Source organism: Trichomycterus rosablanca, chromosome 12 (assembly GCF_030014385.1).
Source record: "Trichomycterus rosablanca isolate fTriRos1 chromosome 12, fTriRos1.hap1, whole genome shotgun sequence".
Classification (NCBI taxonomy): Eukaryota; Metazoa; Chordata; class Actinopteri; order Siluriformes; family Trichomycteridae; genus Trichomycterus; species Trichomycterus rosablanca.
In genome coordinates, this window is record NC_085999.1 from 12136022 (window position 1) to 12154517 (window position 18496).

General features: G+C 38.9%; 1 protein-coding gene across 4 annotated transcripts in view; it reads left to right on the forward strand.

The window, feature by feature from the left end:
* myo1b (myosin IB) overlaps positions 1-18496 on the forward strand; it is an 83916-nt gene that overhangs the window by 62838 nt on the left and 2582 nt on the right. For 2 of the 4 annotated variants that reach the window (XM_063006563.1, XM_063006565.1), the window contains 13 exons: positions 2286-2512; positions 3466-3666; positions 5352-5445; positions 7445-7594; positions 8726-8794; positions 8879-8965; positions 12334-12420; positions 16255-16329; positions 16428-16562; positions 17163-17269; positions 17354-17486; positions 18032-18184; positions 18343-18461. In XM_063006563.1, coding sequence (XP_062862633.1) covers positions 2286-2512; positions 3466-3666; positions 5352-5445; positions 7445-7594; positions 8726-8794; positions 8879-8965; positions 12334-12420; positions 16255-16329; positions 16428-16562; positions 17163-17269; positions 17354-17486; positions 18032-18184; positions 18343-18461 — 1637 coding nt within the window. Of the gene's footprint in view, positions 1-2285; positions 2513-3465; positions 3667-5351; positions 5446-7444; positions 7595-8725; positions 8795-8878; positions 8966-11474; positions 11562-12333; positions 12421-16254; positions 16330-16427; positions 16563-17162; positions 17270-17353; positions 17487-18031; positions 18185-18342; positions 18462-18496 lie in introns of all 4 variants that reach the window. The other 2 variants (XM_063006566.1, XM_063006564.1) reach the window with 2 other exon arrangements.

Consider the following 18496-nt stretch of genomic DNA (forward strand, 5'->3'; position numbering starts at 1 on the left):
CATACATCAATGATACATTAGTCTATGCAAAGTAATTTATTTGCCTCACAGAAACCTGACGAACACTCATCATAATAAAACACAAAAATTCCCCAAATACACAAAAGAGACAGCAGCTACATGTACCTGGAACCATAAAAGAAATTCTCACCCAAACAGTTCTAACTTATCCTGGAGCCATAAATATAGATAGACCCAAAATATTAATACAGAGAACGAGTAACATACTGAACTATAACACCTGTCCTGTAATAAATGACACATATACAGGGGTTGGACAATGAAACTGAAACACCTGGTTTTAGACCACAATAATGTATTAGTATGGTGTAGGGCCTCCTTTTGCAGCCAATACAGCGTCAATTCGTCTTGGAAATGACACATACAAGTCCTGCACAGTGGTCAGAGGGATTTTAAGCCATTCTTCTTGCGATAGTGGCCAGGTCACTACGTGATGCTGGTGGAGGAAAACGTTTCCTGACTCGCTTCTCCAAAACACCCCAAAGTGGCTCAATAATATTTAGATCTGGTGACTGTGCAGGCCATGGGAGATGTTCAACTTCACTTTCATGTTCATCAAACCAATCTTTCACCAGTCTTGCTGTGTGTATTGGTGGATTGTCATCCTGATACACGGCACCGCCTTCAGGATACAATGTTTGAACCATTGGATGCACATGGTCCTCCAGAATGGTCCGGTAGTCCTTGGCAGTGACGCGCCCATCTAGCACAAGTATTGGGCCAAGGGAATGCCATGATATGGCAGCCCAAACCATCACTGATCCACCCCCATGCTTCACTCTGGGCATGCAACAGTCTGGGTGGTATGCTTCTTTGGGACTTCTCCACACCGTAACTCTCCCGGATGTGGGGAAAACAGTAAAGGTGGACTCATCAGAGAACATTACATGCTTCACATTGTCCACAGCCCAAGATTTGCGCTCCTTGCACCATTGAAACCGACGTTTGGCATTGGCACGAGTGACCAAAGGTTTGGCTATAGCAGCCCGGCCGTGTATATTGACCCTGTGGAGCTCCCGACGGACAGTTCTGGTGGAAACAGGAGAGTTGAGGTGCACATTTAATTCTGCCGTGATTTGGGCAGCCGTGGTTTTATGTTTTTTGGATACAATCCGGGTTAGCACCCGAACATCCCTTTCAGACAGCTTCCTCTTGCGTCCACAGTTAATCCTGTTGGATGTGGTTTGTCCTTCTTGGTGGTATGCTGACATTACCCTGGATACCGTGGCTCTTGATACATCACAAAGACTTGCTGTCTTGGTCACAGATGCGCCAGCAAGACGTGCACCAACAATTTGTCCTCTTTTGAACTCTGGTATGTCACCCATAATGTTGTGTGCATTGCAATATTTTGAGCAAAACTGTGCTCTTACCCTGCTAATTGAACCTTCACACTCTGCTCTTACTGGTGCAATGTGCAATTAATGAAGATTGGCCACCAGACTGGTCCAATTTAGCCATGAAACCTTCCACACTAAAATGACAGGTGTTTCAGTTTCATTGTCCAACCCCTGTATGTGTCAAACATGTGGCTAAACTGAATACATCCATAAATAAATTTGCCTCAGGAATTATTGATATTTTACTGGGGTGGCTCGGTGGGTAGCACTGCCGCCTCACGGCAAGAAGGTCCTGGGTTTGATCCCTAGGTGAAGTGGTCTGGGTCCTTTCTGTGTGGATCTTGCATGTTCTCCCTGTGTCTGCGTGGGTTTCCTCCTGGAGCACCTGTTTTTCTCCCACAGTCCAAAGATACCCTTGAGGTACAAAAATGTTCATGACTATGTATGACATTAAAGACTTGAACTGATGAATCATGTGTAACAAGTAATTACTTGTCCTATCATGAATGTAACCAAAGTGTGTAAAACATGGCATTCCTAATAAATAAATAAATGTTCATATTTTACTGAATGTATAATGTGAATGTGTGTATAACCCCTAACTGCAATGCAACGCCATTTATGAGCATTCTGCACTGAATAAGCTCAAGTTTTTGAAACGGAAGTTCCACCAAATTCAGTGTTTCCACCATTTGGTGTAATTTAAGTGTAGATAGGTGCAGTCCAGTAAAGTGAAAAACGCAAGTCGGGATCTGTGTGCTTAAACTAGCTAAATATGGTGAGCCACGTCCATGCAATAAAACATGTTACTATAAAATGTATTTTTGGCACACTGTTGACAATTTTAGAAATATTTTCTTGGTTAGACTAAACCAATAACTATTTTAAGGGGAAAAACACTGTCATTTGTAACTCCCTGTGCAGGTGCTGTATCGGGTAGAGGGCTTTGTAGACAAAAACAATGACCTGCTCTACAGAGACCTGTCTCAGGCTATGTACAAGGCCAACCACAGCCTGATGAAATTACTGTTCCCAGAGGGCAACCCTGCCAAGGTTAACTTAAAGAGGCCTCCTACAGCTGGATTCCAGTTCAAAGCTTCAGTGGGCTCACTTATGAAGGATCTACTGACCAAGAATCCTAACTACATCAGGTGAGTCTTTATCACTCCCAAATAGAAAGGGCTTTACCTCAAACAATGCTTTACATAATAAGCATTTTAAAAAACAGCTGGGTTCACTTTTATCCTGGCAAATAAAAATATTACTTTAGAAAAACAGTGTTTTTATTTTCACCAACCTCTTTATCTTAGTCAGGGCCATGACAGGTCATATTCTATCAGGAAACACTGGACAGGTCACCAATCCATTGCAGGGCTTCAGCCAACCCACTTTGCCTGGCTGGCCAATAGCACCATTGAGATTCAAACCCAGATCTCAGCAATGGTGGGCCAGTGTAATAGACTGCTGCACCACCCAAGTGCCATATAATTTATTATCAATAAAAATCTAATCCATTTTTATTGGTTTAAGCCTCATTCACCTGGGTGGCTCACTGTCGCCTCACGACAAGAAGGTCCTGGGTTCGATTCCCAGGTAGAGCGGTCTGAGTCCTTTCTGTGTGGAGTTTGCATGTTCTCCCAGTGTCTGCGTGGGTTTCCTCTGGGAGCTCTGGTTTCCTCCCACAGTCCAAAGACATGATAGTGAGGTGAATTGGAGATACAAAATTGTCCATAAATGAATCTTGTGTAACCGGTAACTAGCTGTTCTGTCATTAATGTAACCCAAGTGTGTAAAAAATGATGTTAAAATAAATAAAATAAAGCCTTATTCACCAAAACTAAACCACAACGTCCCCCACTCTAGAGCAGAATAAGTGATAAGTAACCATGGTTACTGAGCAGGGTAGATGCTGAACCACTTTTTTGATCATGATAAACCAGAGTAACTCCTAAAGTTAGCCTGCCAACCCAAATCCTGCCTTATTTAATACCATTGTATACCTAATGACTATATTGACTGAAATTGACTTATTTTTGGTATCTTGAATTCCATACATAAATAAAGAAACATACTGTAATATCTTTTGTCATGTGTGTGTTTCCAGATGCATCAAACCAAATGATAAGAAGGCAGCTCAGATCTTCACCGATTCACTGGTCTGCCATCAGGTGCGCTATCTGGGCCTGATGGAGAATGTACGCGTTAGACGGGCAGGATATGCCTTCCGTCAGGCTTACGAGCCCTGCCTCGAGCGCTACAAGATGCTCTGCAAGCAAACCTGGCCCCACTGGAAAGGCCCTGCAAGGTCAGCCAATTACAAATCACGTCTGTTTAAAGTAGTGGATTCACCAGTAGCTAACAGGTGCACAAAATCATGTATACAGGAATGTAACGTCCATAGATGATCACTGCTGTGTAGTAGCTACTATAGAGCTCAATAACTGTTAACATGATCACATGATCAACATTCTTCAGCCCTACTAGAGCTCTCCTTGTCAACTATCAGTGCTGTTATTGCCAAGTAGATGGGGAGCAACAATAGCTCAGTTCGGAAGTTGTAGGCAGTTGTAGCCTAGCGGTTAAGGTAGTGGACTAGTAATCGAAAGGTCACTGGTTCAAGCCCCACCACTTTCAGATTGCCACTGTTGGGCCCTTGAGCAAGGCCACTAACCGTCAATTGCTTAGACAATATACTGTCACATTACTGTAAGTCGCTTTGGATAAAAGCGTCTGCTAAATGCAGAAAATGTAAATGTCATGTGTGGGGCCACACAAGCTCTTTGTCAACAGCATCTAGAAGCAGAAATATGATTGGGTTTACATCAATAAGCAACTGCACACTAAGATCACCATGTGCAATGCCAAGAGTCAGCTAAAATGGAATAAAGCACACTAGCAATTGACACTGGAGCACATTATTTAGCAGTCTGAATGAAAAGTAATGGTCTGGTCTATTTTTATTACTTTTTTAAAATAACCATCCCCCGGTGCATGAAGCAAAGTCCATAAGGAAATAATTTTGCAATTTTGATGGGGAAGAACTTGACTGACCTCGCTCTTATTTATTCCCTTTATCTTTGCAATGAACTACAATTTTGACTGCACGCCAGGCCATACTGCCCAACATCAATGCCTGGCCTCGACAATTCTCTCGTGGCTGAATTAAAGTCAATTTTTACAATCATGTTTGGAAATCTAGTGAAAAACTTCCCCAAGCAGAAAAGGAGGGCAGATTTAAAATAAATGCCCAATTCTTTGGCGTCTTTGGTGGTTCTCTGTAAGCTAAAAAAACTTGTATAGATGCTAGATTTTCCCGATTTCCTGATCTACAGTGAAATGTGCCTGTAGCTATGCTAAGATTTTCAATATGGTGACGTCTTGCATTCCTCATTGCTATAGATGGCCTTAGATGGCTTTAGTGGATGGGTGTGGACCTCACCCAGAGTAAAGACTTTTTATGACCAGGTCTGGCAGATGTTAGCCATGTTGCCCACATTGCTAACAGCAGCTTAAAGCATTTTATTGCATAGGTTAAAACACAGGATTAATCAAAACATGCCAAGTCTTGTCTTCGTTCAGGGAAAACTTCCTCAGTATGCTACATGTAGACAGTTATGTCAACATGTCTGACTTGTTTTGCTGCTTATCTCGGGAAACTTTTCTCCAGCCCTTATCCTAAGAGCGCCGTAGACGCCAGCTGTATCCAGACATGTTGAGACAGACTTGATTGACCTCACTATTTCGTCATTGGATGACTCAGGGTTCATTGAAAATTGTGATAACTTTTTAAATCCTATCGCAGTTTGGAATTGGTTAAGCAGTTTAGTGTATACCATCACATTTGTTTTGTGTCGTGTGCTGATTCAATGCAGTCTTTCACAATGCTGCATTCTTTTTTTGCTTAGTCATTGTAAGCTTTGTGTTGTCTGGATCTGGTTAACATCTTGACTTATTTGCTTGGTAACAGCATGCTTGTTTCTGTAAATGCAGGGGAGGTGTGGAGGTCCTCCTGAAGGAATTGGAGGTACCAGAAGAGGAATTTGCCTATGGGCGCTCCAAAATCTTTATTCGGAATCCCAGAACTGTGAGTAGTAACAGGCTCTCTAAATTCTTAATACTGAAGCTGTTATCGTTAAGAAGACATCAAGAAATGTAACACATAAACTGTGTCATCAACCAGTAACAGAACTGGAAAGCCATACCTTTAAAAATGTGCAGACATACACCGATCAGCCATAACATTAAAACCACCTCCTTGTTTCAGCACACATTGTCTATTTTATCAGCTCCACTTACCATATAGAAGCACTTTGTAGTTCTACAGTTACTGACTGTAGTCCATCTGTTTCTCTACATACTTTTTTAGCCTGCTTTCACCCTGTTCTTCAATGGTCAGGACCCCCACAGGACCACTACAGAGTAGGTATTATTTGGGTGGTGGATGATTCTCAGCACTGCAGTGACAATGACATGGTGGTGGTGTGTTAGTGTGTATTGTGCTGGTATGAGTGAACAAGACACAGCAGCACTGATGGAGTTTTTAAACACCTCACTGTCACAGCAGCAATAGATGAGCGATCATCTCTGACTTTACATCTATGTACAAGGTCGACCAACTAGGTAGGAGTGTCTAATAGAGTAGACAATGGGTGGACATGGGTGGATCCACTCATACCAGCACAACACATACTAACACACCACCACCATGTCAGTGTCACTGCTGTGCTGAGAATGACCCACCACCCAAATAATACCTACTCTGTGTTGGTCCTGTGAGAGTCCTGACCATTGAATAACAGCATGAAAGGGGCCTAACAAAGCATGCAGAGAAACAGGTGGACTACAGTCTGTATAACTACAAAGTGCTTTTATATGGTAAGTGGAGCTGATAACATGGACAGTGTATGTAGAAACAAGGAGGTGGTTTTAATGTTATGGCTGATCGGTGTATATAAGGCTGATTTAGGACCTAAGTAAACTCACTTTGTAGCGTTTCTAACAGCTTTCCAAGCAGTTATCTCTTTTCTGACATGCTCTGATATTATTTTAACCATCCTCCCTAAAATAAAGAGGAAAGAATAAAAAAAAAAAAAACTGAACACATGGTTTCATTTAAACATTCCTCTGTTTGGCTGTATGGAACAACTAATGCCGGAAACGCCACTCTTCTACCACTTACCTTACAGATTTCAGCAATTAACATTGTTTATCCTATCTATACACGTACTACTTATGTAATCTTCAGCTGTCCAAAAAAACAATCCTCTAATAGCATGGATTCATACTCTGGTCTTGGCCCTGAGCTTTCTCATGTTATTAAAAAGCAGTTTTATTTAGCTGTTTGCTGGGCATGACTGCCTGGGGTAAAGTGGACTTGGCAGCTATTGTGAATATTGGTATAAGCATGTGGGAAATTGGTTCCCATTTGTCCCAGATTTATGATGTTGGTTTGTTGAGTGTCACCAGTAATATATTACATTAGTTACTAGGTAAAAGAGGCATATTTAGTTCTTAATAGTGTTCCTAGTGTTCCCATGACGCTTTTTCCTTATCTTAAAGACATCCTTTGTTTTCTTTGAGCCCATCCCTTGTTTTATATGGACCAGGAAAGATGCCCCTTCTTACTTATTGTGTAATGTTGCCATGGTAGTGGTGATGCATTTTCAAATTTCCAGCTAGATTTTAAGAATTACAATTGTATTTGTAAAAAGCAGTGGGTTCAAATTCATGTAGACTTTCCGTTCAGTCCAAAGTGGTAAAAGCTAAAAGCTTGCCACTCATTATAATGTGGTAAAGGCCAAGTCTAATAGGTATGTCCATCTGGAGAGGGGTATAACCAGAATTATACATATGCATTACACTTTGTTTAGGTGACATTAATACTTTGCATTAATCGTATCCTCTAACAGATTTAAATACTATATGTTTTGATTTTATGTGAATTAACCTTGTAAAAATCATATGCTTTTTATTTTATATATGCTGGGGGTTGTTTTTTGTATTCAGACTCCAGTCATCTCTCTTCAATCTGAATGTTTTTAGACTGGTTTTGTGTTCATACTGAGCTTTTGATTTTCTCACAGCTCTTTTTCCTGGAGGAAAGGAGAAGGCAGTGTCTGGAGGACTTGGCCACCCTCATCCAGAAGATCTACCGCGGCTGGAAGTGCCGGACCCAGTTCCTGCTGCTGAAGAAGAGCCAGGTGGTTGTGGCTGCATGGTACCGCAGATATGCAGTAAGTTATGCTTCTTTTGTCTAGGTTATCAATAGGGCTGGCACCGATCCGATACTCTGTATGGGTATCTGTTTGATATTGGCTCAAATCACTGGATCGGATATCGGAAGGAAAAAAAATTTATCCGATACTGTTGCTTAATGTAAGTAACACTTAATAACAATGTAAGTAACACTTAATAACACTTAATGTAAATAACACTTAATGTTAGTAACACTTAATGTAAATAAGGCCATTGTTTGTGTGTAAAGCAAATAACACACGAAGATACAGTACGTTCCAACGTTATTGCCAGCTCACTCGGCAACTACTGTAACAAGATGCATCTTAATGACATCATTAACATGTGCCACTGATCTACAACTCATCTGCAGCAGCCATTCAGAAATTAAAACACACTGATCTACTTAAACTTTTAGCATTTAAAAAAAACATCTACTACTACCACATCTAAAACACTGTTTAAACACAATAAAAACAGCTTTATAAATGATAAATCGCTCACCTGAGATAAAGAAAACCTATCTTGTCCCGGCTTGGAGATCTCTCACATTCTCAACGTTTAATCCATTAGTGTTATGAAATAAAACGTTTCCCGTTTAGCCACAGATGTCCTCTTCAAAATCCAGTGGGTTTTAATCATCTGAAAACATGACAAAACTTTAACGGAAAATCCACATCTTCCAATTGTAGTAGACACTTTGGACGACACGCTGTAAAGCGATATGTGTCACATATTTTAAATGTTTGTACGGTGCTGTTAAACAAGCCAAAAATGCTGCTTAATGTTCTGTGTAAAATAAAAACAGCAGTTTTGCATCAGTGTGATGTTGTAGGTTCTGTATTTATTCCTTTAGAATATTTGTTTCACAGTCTGAGCATTGTTATTTAGATAGCTAGTTTAACCATAGTGCATTGAGACATGTATTATTACTGCTTAGTTGTTTGAGAGGAGAAATGACGATATCGGATTGGTATCGGTATCGGCAGATACTCAATTTGTGGTATCGGTATCAGACATAAAAAAGTGGTATCGAGCCAGCCCTAGTTATCAATAAATTCATTCTTTTTTTTATGAATGTCACTTCAGTGGCACTTGGCTTAAATTTTTTTGTTTTGTTTTCATTGTAGCAACAAAATAAATACCAGAAGATTAAGAGTTCCTCCATAGTGGTTCAGTCGTTCATTAGAGGATGGAAGGTAAGAGCAGAACTAGGCTCAGTTTGTTTTTGGCATTATGCTTGAACATTTTGCCATGACTTATATTTTTCTCATTAATTTTAGGCCCGTAAGTTGCTGCGTGAACTAAAATACCAAAAGAGATGCAAAGAGGCGGTGACCACCATTGCAGCCTATTGGCATGGAACACAGGTACTTACCCTCATTGCAAAATCATTTATTACAACCAGGCCACAAACGGGTCCATTTTATTTCAATTTTCTCCGCTGATGTTTGCCAAGGCTAGAGTGAGTTAGTTTGGAGAGCAGCACTACTGCTTTTTCCTCTCTTCTTAAACTTCCTTTTGCCTGTTTCAGTGCTGCATTTGTCTATCGGTCTGTATCTCTGTCTTCTCGCTGTCTGCTTCATTCTGATCTTTATCCCCCTGTGTCTGCTGCTTTCTGGACTCGTTGGCTAACCTGCGCAGGCTCGCTGGAAACTGTGGCGTCTAAAGGAGGCGGCTCGGAATAAACACGCTGTGGTTGTCATTTGGGCAGTGTGGCAGGGAATGAAGGTATTTAATCAGCCTGCCACTGTGTTTCTCCTCGCTAGTTAGCATCCTGACTGCTCATCCCATGTGTTGTCTGGTCATCCATTCATTTCCTGTAGCTGTGTGTGGATCTTTCTTTCTTTCTTTGGCATGATTATACAGTGTAAACTGAAATGGTGGACAATGCAACCTTTCTGATATATATACTGGAGGTGTCTTGCTCATAGTATAAAACAATTAAAAATAACATGTACATTCGGTGTTTACAATACGATGCAAGACAGTATAGTTAAACGAGTAACTGTTTCTTCCGATTAGCTGCCTCAGTTTAGCTCAGATGCAGTTAAAATCAGCTAGGCATGATTAAAAGTTTTGACTAATCAAACAAGTCAACACATTTTTACATCTTGAACTTAAAATAGTATTTTCTTTTTATTTATAGAAATTGAAGTAGCATGTCTAACAACAATCTCATACTCTCGTGTTTAAAGCCCTGTATAACTGCAGTAATTTACCCTGTATAGAACCACAGTATAATATGTATAATATCTGGGATTTTTTTAGAATTCTATTAGACTTACATTATGACCTGCATGAGCTAAAGTTTTTCAGTCAAAACCTTGAACAGATATCAGATTGTACTTACCAAAAAGACTCATTATTCAAATACATTTAATAATGATTAGGTACAAAATGAATGTTTTTATACTCTTATAAATATACAGTATAAGTAGGCAGGTAGAATTTAAGACAGGTAGTGAGGATGATGTCCATTTTTATAAACAAACAAAGAAGAAAATACTATTACCATCATATCTATCCTTTTCACTAACAGTAGTGGATTCCTGTTTGCAGAATACTTGTTTAAAAAATGAAAAATCCAAACTTTACTTTTTGACATATATCTGAAAGCAAAACTGACCAAAAATCGACCAGAAATAACTGGCTGCTGTTTGTTTACTAGCCAAAAATACAATGTGATCAAACATGTTCAGGTATTTATGTTTATGTTTAATACTGGTCATCTTTGTGACAAATATTTACTTACTACATACTGTTTTACAGATGTCCTTTTAAATTTAAATCAATACTTTGTATGTAACTCAATGCATCTTTTTCACCCCCTCCTAATACCTGTTCTCTGCCAAGTGTTCAGTGCGTAAGACTGAACAGTCTGAGTCCACATTGCTATAGTCAAAATAAAATGCTTAGGGACAAGTGTCTACATTCTTAGTTACTTGTTTTTCTTTGCTAGATAAGCATCTGGAAACATTTGATGCTTGACTATCTTGAGTTGCAGTATCATGCACGTGTATGGACGTGTATTCCCAGCAGACATTCAGATTTTATAATCTGAGAAAAATCTAACTAAATGTCTCTGCAGGTTCCTGCTTAGAAACCCCCTCTTTATATTGTTCACACGATGACATCATCTCTAAACTGATACTTATTTTAAACGTTTTAAATAATTTAATTATAAAAATACAGTTTAGATTGTTTTTATTCACACTCAAGAATGTACATCATTACTGTCATAATTCATAAGTTATGAATGAATATGCAATTTGGAAACAGCCCCATGTTCTGCTTATATAAAACAGCCCCATGTCCTCTCTTTATATAAAAGAAGGCTAAAAAGCATTAGCTAATGTTGTCCTGGGTAGAAACGAGTGACATGTCATGATTAACCTTATTTGTGCATAAAATACTATCATCAGCTTAAATATTTGCGGTCAGAAAATTAAGGAGCATTTGTGATAGACTTAGTCACAGGTCATAGTAAGTGAAAAATTTAATATGTTATATTATTCTAACGCATTTAATAAATAGTATTAAATGTAGGCAAATGTGACAGAATACATGAATCAGAATTCTAATAACCATGATTTTTGTTAGGCGTCATCGCACACAGCCAATAAAGAACTAATTGTTATTGGTCATTGGTACAAAGTAGTTTGTAAGATTATATTCTCATCTTTTTATTTAATAGTGACAAAAGAAGAAAGAAAATAAAACTAATCATGAATTCAGGAAGGTTTCAATGCTTACTTCTGTCTGATGGACTGCTTTAAAAAATCTTTCTCCTCTCAGCTTCTTAACTGTGTTTCTAACGTCTGTTCTTAATGTTTTCTTATTTTCCAACCAAAATTCCTAAATCATCATCTAAACAAGGCTCGGAGAGAACTGCGGCACTTAAAGCATGAGGCTCGGAGTAAACGCGCCGTGTCCATCATTTGGGCCGGCTGGCAAGGAACCAAGGTATTAATAAAGTGTGAGGCTTTTATTTATCCTTTCACCCAAGTTGAGAGGAACAAAAACCTCACAATGTCCTGAACCCTATCCCATCCCATCCTATCCCATCTCATTCCATGCATGCTAAGACAATGTTCCGCCATAGCTTTAAGTAACATGACCGTAAGATGGCTCACAGTGGGAGGACCCAGTATCCTACAGCTTTGGCTGCTGTTGAATTAAAACTCATCCAGCTTTAACTTCTTGGCATATTGACCGGTTCCAGTGCAGCAGACGGACATTTAGACCAAATTGGCCCATGTACAGACTTGTGTCCCTGCTTGAGTTGTGTGTATGAGGTATAAGAGATACATTATTTTAGCTTAATTGTCATTTTATTCCATTACAACCTTCGTCTGCATGATACATCAACATCATTTTGCTTTTACATTTCAGCCAACTTTGCTTTGTGTTGTTAAATGTCTTTATTTGTGTAATTTGTATCTTAAACCTCTGTGTATTACTTTGCTATCCATTTATTTAATGTATTTAATTTCCTTATGTAATTCAGTGGATAACTCCAGTTATCTAAATGCATTCAAGTCAACAGCAGGTTAAGGAACATCACCTTTTTGTCAGAACTGCTAATCGGAAACACAGTGTAGCTTTGTGTGATGTGTGCCCACCAGTTTGCTCTCACTCTGGGCTGGTAATTTGCCTCCTCTTCACTCTATTCTACAGTTTTCAACAGCTTTGCTTTCTTCTGCATTCCTCTTCCCTCTCCCTCCTTCTCTCACAGGCACGCAGAGAGCTTAAACGGCTGAAGGAGGAGGCCAGGCGTAAGCACGCTGTCGCCGTCATTTGGGCCTACTGGTTGGGACTCAAGGTACTTGCCAACTAGTGCACTGGCCCTGTCCCATCCTGAACTGCACTGTTAAAGGGGGGGTGGTCATATACACACACTAACAATCAACCTCGAGGTGTCACAATTTAAAATTAAACATTGACTTCAACAAATATTTAGACCCCACTGACTTTTTACACACTCACTGTCCATTTTATCAGCTCCACTTACCATATAGAAGCACTTGGTAGTTCTACAATTACTGACTGTAGTCCATCTGTTTCTCTTCAATAGTCAGGACTCTCCCAGGACCACTACAGAGTAGGTATTATTTGGGTGGTCGCTCATTCTCAGCACTGCACTAACAGTGACACTGACATGGTGGTGGTGTGTTAGTGTGTGTTGTGCTGGTATGAGTGGATAAGACACAGCAGCACTGCTGGAGTTTTTAAACACCTCACTCTGTCTGCTGGACTGAGAATAGTCCACCAACCAAAAATCCAGCCAACAGCGCCCTGTGGGCAGCATCCTGTGACCACTGATGAAGGTCTAGAAGATGATCAACTAAAACAGCAGCAATAGATGAGCGATCGTCTCTGACTTTACATCTACAAGGATGTGGACCAACTAGGTAGGAGTGTCTAATAGAATGGACAGTGAGTGGACACAGTATTTAAAAACTCCATCAGCACTGCTGTGTCTGATCCACTCATAACAGAAACAGATGGACTACATTCAGTAATTGTTGAACTACAAGGTGCTCCTATATGGTAAGTAGAGCTGATAAAATGGACAGTAAGTGTAGAAACAAGGTGGTTTTAATGTTATGGCTGATCGGTGTAAATACCTATTATAATTTTACCCATCAGTCTACATTGAATTACCCACAATTGTGAATTGTGTTTTTTAAGCTTTTCAAAGGTTAAATAAAAATCTAATTGTATTGTAAATGGCTGAGCTGTATAAGATAAGCAACCCCTAACTCCTAACATTAATGCAGTTCTCCCCATAATCAGTTTATTAACCTGATTCCTACTGCTAATACCATCTTGGAACCTTAATATTGGTCATATTATAACATTACTATTGGCATCAGTGTTCAATAACATCCTTTAGGCTTAGATCTGACCTTCATTAATGATAAAAAGTGCAGGTTTTGGATGTAAGTGCACCATCAGCTGCCTTTCACAGAACAGATTGAAATCTGCTCCTGTAATCCAGAGCTTTAGATAAAACGAATCTGGATAACCCAAAAATAGGGTTTAAATAATTTTTTTTGCCTTCTATTTTAGCTGAAAGTACAAAAACTATGGCCTTTCCTGACACTGCAGAGGTTGCTTGGAGATTTTCCCTGTCTGTCTGTCCATCTCCCTTCTCAGTCTTTGCATGTAACTAACACACTATGTTGCTTTGTAGCATTTATGTGTTGGTCCAGAGTTCTGATGAATGCTGTTTGCATTGTGTGTGTGTTGTGTGTGTGACTGGATTGTTCTGCTTTAGCATCACTGTCAGTCTTTCAGGTGGCAACACTGTTGGATGCATTACTGAATGAGGAGACCACTGTCTGTCTTATTATAATTTTTTTAACATATTGTACTTTTTACTATCTTATCGTTGGTGAATTAGTTGACTTTTTTATGTGTTGATGCTAAATATGTCATCGTTTTTCCCCTGCTTTGTGTTGTAAATGTACTTTCATGTTCTTTTTTTAAATTACTGTCTATCTTTAATGTCCTTTACAGTTACAGGTCCTGTACAGAAACATTTTCAACTAACCATGCAAGCATTCTTAAATAATCATAGCATAATCATTATCATATGCTGGTATCAATATAAATGTAGTATAGATTTGTTAGAAAGTGGTCATGGTGTTTCAAATATGTTTTACAGCTTCATGAGCTAGACCAATAGTCTCGATCCCTGGTAGTCTTAGCTGCCTTTCAAGTCTTAGAAGCACCTTCTTAAAGTGAAACATGCCACACATTCCTGTCCATCAAACATCTGTTACAAATCCAATGTCCCAGATACGACCACACCCAACAAATACCTCATTTAAACATTTAAACAAAATGCCCAGAGTGGTTTGTTACAAACACAGGCCTGAAACCACATATCTAAAAGTTAAGGACAGCTTCAAAAAACCTTAACCAGATATATCAGGACCAAAAGAATAACGTATCCTGTCATGAATATAACCTCCAGTGTAACCATGGCATTAAAAATCAAAAAAGTTTTGCTCTGTTAAATTCAAACTAAAAACCAATATCCATTGTCTTATTAAAACAGTGTAGTGTTTACATAATACCATAGAAAAAAGAAACCATATTTACCCGTTTTAATATTACATATTAAAGCAGCTCCCCTGCTGCTTTTTATAAAGCTCCTAGGTCATGTACACTGACTAGGCAAAACATTATGACCACTGACAGGTAAAGTGAATAACACTGATTATTTCTTCATCATTGCACGTGTTAGTGGGTGAGATATATTAGGCATCAAGTGAACATTTTATAAGTTGATGTGTTAGAAGCAGGAAAAATGAGGATTTGAGCGAGTTTGACAAGGGCCAAATTGTGATGGCTAGACGACTGGGTCAGAGCATCTCCAAAACTGCAGCTCTTGTGGTGTGTTCCCGGTCTGCAGTGCTCAGTATCTATCAGAAGTGGTCCAAGGAAGGAACAATCATAAACCGGTGACATGGTCATGGACGACCAAGGCTCATTGATAGACATGGGGAGTGAAGGCTGGCACGTGTGGTCCGATCCAACAGATGAGCTACTGTAGCTCAGACTGCTGAAGAAGTTAATGCTGGTTCTGATAGAAAGGTGTCAGACTCCATGCCTCGACGTTTCAGGGCTGTTTTGGCAGCAAAAGAGGGACCAACACAATATTAGGAAGGTGGTCATAATGTTATGCCTTATCAATGTATGTCCTGACTTTCCCAAAAGAAAGGCGATTGTGGCCTTGAAGGGCAATTTGGTTATAGTTTTTTGGAGCTGTATTTGTTAAGAACCTGAATACTTTTTGGGCATTTTGTTTAAATGTTTAAATTACGTATTTGTTGGGTGTGTTCGTATCTGGGGCATTCGATTTGTAACAGATGTTTGATGGACAGGATTTTGCTCTGTTAAATTCAAACTAAAAACCAATATCCATTGTCTTATTGAAACAGTGTAGTGTTTACATAATACCATAGAAAAAAAAACATAGTCATTTTAATATTACATATTAAAGCAGCTCCCTTTTTTTAAGCTTCTCGGTCATGTATGTCCTGACCTTCCCATGAAGGGCAATTGTGGCCTTTTGTGGAATTGATTATGCCCATGATAGGCAATTTGATGGGAGTCCTTTTGGATATGTGGTTTCAGTCCTGTATTTGTTAAGAACCTGAACACTTTTTGGGCATTTTGTTTAAATGTTTAAATGAAGTATTTGTTGGGTACATTCTTACCTGGGGCATTCGATTTGTAACAAATGTTTGATAGACAGGATTTTGCTCTGTTAAAGTCAAACTAAAAACCAATATCCATTGTCTTATTGAAACAGTGTAGTGTTTACATAATACCATAGAAAAAAGTAACCATATTTAGTCATTGTAATATTATATATTAAATCAGCTCCCCTGCTTTAGGTCCTAGGTCATATCCTGACTTTCCAATGAAGGGAAATTGTGGCCTTTTGTGGAATTAATTAAAATAATTTGTCATTTAAAGACCAACGTCTTTATTGGTGGAGAGCACAGAAAAAGAACTGGTCTAGATCTGATCTGATCTGGATGTAAATAATATTAAATTCTATGGAACACTGTGGCCTTTATGATACAAGGTTCATGTTGTCATGACTACAAATAATAGACCGGCCCTACTACTGTTTTAGGTGCGTAGGGAATACAGAAAGTTCTTCAGAGCAAATGCTGGCAAGAAGATCTATGACTTCACTATCCAGAGAATTGTAAGTAATGATTGATTGTGGGAAGTTAACATGTTTTTATAGAATAAATGCTTTGCGTATGTTTTGTGTTTAAACATATGAATCTGTATTGTATATAGATGCAGAAGTATTTTCTTGGCTTGAAAAACACATTGCCTTCAATGTCACCAATTGATAAGAGCTGGCCAGCAAGGTCTTACCTTTTCTTGGAGGGCACACATGAGGAGCTCAGGAGGACCTTCCATCTATGGAGGGTCAGATCTCTATCTTTTTTTTCTCTTTGAAATTTAAAGGTGCTTAGAGTAGAAACTACAGCAAGCAAGAGCATGTGTTATATAAGTCTATAACAGGACTAGAACATGACTAACAGAAGATGAAACACGTTTATAGTATGGGCAGACAGGTTTTCAGTAGCAGCAGTATTCAGATGCAACATATTAATAATGTTAGTATTTTTTGCTGTAAAGTCATAGTTGGCAATTAGGCTTACAACTTCAACATGTCTGTGTAAAATAATTACTAATTTTTATATTGGCTATATTTTGACACTTTGCTCTTGGCAAACTGACTTTAATCCCCCAGACCTATAATGGACCCGCTGATAGACTTATTTTTAAAATCCTCTATAGATTTCCATTAGGATTCAATAACATTTTACATTTACATTTTACATTTTCGGCATTTAGCAGACGCTCTTATCCAGAGCGACTTACAGAAGTGCTTCCATAGTAGACATTACCTTACTATAGTAGACTAAGTGGACATGCATTTATGTTTATATTTATGCATATATTTTTTTTATTGGGACTGGTGCTATTATTTCTAAATGTCTCTTGCTGAATTCTTAAATACAGTGCAAGAAATACAGGAGCCAGTTTACAGATGAGAAGAAATCCACCTATGAAGAGAAACTGGAAGCAAGTGAGCTCTTCAAAGACAAGAAGGCTCTATACCCCAGCAGGTATAAACCAGCATTGTTCCTGTATACAAATGTTATATAATTATTTAACCCTGAGCTTCAAGATCATTTGTCTTTGTTTCCAAGTGTGGGGCAGCCTTTTAAAGGAGATTACCTGGAAATAACCAAAAACCCGAAGTACCAGAAGCTGAACAGCATGATCGATGAGAAGCTACTTCTGGCAGATGTGGTCAATAAAATCAACAGAGCCAATAGCAAGGTGAGCATTACATTAAACTGGCTGCTTATATTGTCTTGTTGACTTCCACTGTTATTCACTTGCTGAATTATATTAGTAAAATAAAACATACACTATCATCTTTTAAACAGGCTAAACTTTTTACAATACACGAATTTAGCAAATAAACAGCGGTTGTGCACTATATTGTATAAAAGTTTGCCTGTAGAGAATGTGTTGCTCCATTTTTATGTAGAAAAAAAACAACATGAAATTCAACCAGGTGTCTAAAATGACCTCACAAAAATGCTCTTTTTAATAAATAGGCAGAATTTCCCAACAACACTTGCCAACAAAATCCTTTGGAAGTCTTTCGGCAGTGAGTGAAAGCAGTTGTAGTCACAAAGAGGGTGCCAACTAAGTATTAATACTCATGGCTTTGGACTGAAATGTCCAACAAGCTAACAGTCATGTATCCACATACTTAGCATATAGCACAGGCCATATAGCATATGAACATATAAGGCTGATGTGTAGTGCTTCAAACATCAGGCTGAATAATCATTCACTACTTCTTATGTTTTTAGGGATCTTCCAGAATCTTCCTCCTCACAAAGAAGAACTTTGTGCTGGCTGATCAGAAGACAGGACAACTGAAGGCCAGCGTACCACTGCCTGATCTGACCAGTGTATCTGTTAGCACTCAGAATGACGGCTTCTTTGCTCTCAAACTCAAAGAGGCAAGGCTTATGACTGTTCTCTTTGAAGTTTATAACCCCTTTAAAATGACAAGGGTTCTCTTTAAACACATTTCTTCACAATTCAAACTAAAAAAAAATATGTGTACCTTAACCATGCAGAGCCACTTAAGTAAATTTTGTGCTATCTCTGTCTTCAGGGCTCTGCATCAGCAGCCAAGGGTGACTTCTTGCTGAGCAGTGATCGATTAATAGAGATCATTACCAAACTTCATCGCACTGGAGCTGCGGAACCGATCCATATTGACATTTCAGATGAGTAGGTGTTTCACACTGTGACACTTTTTGATAAAG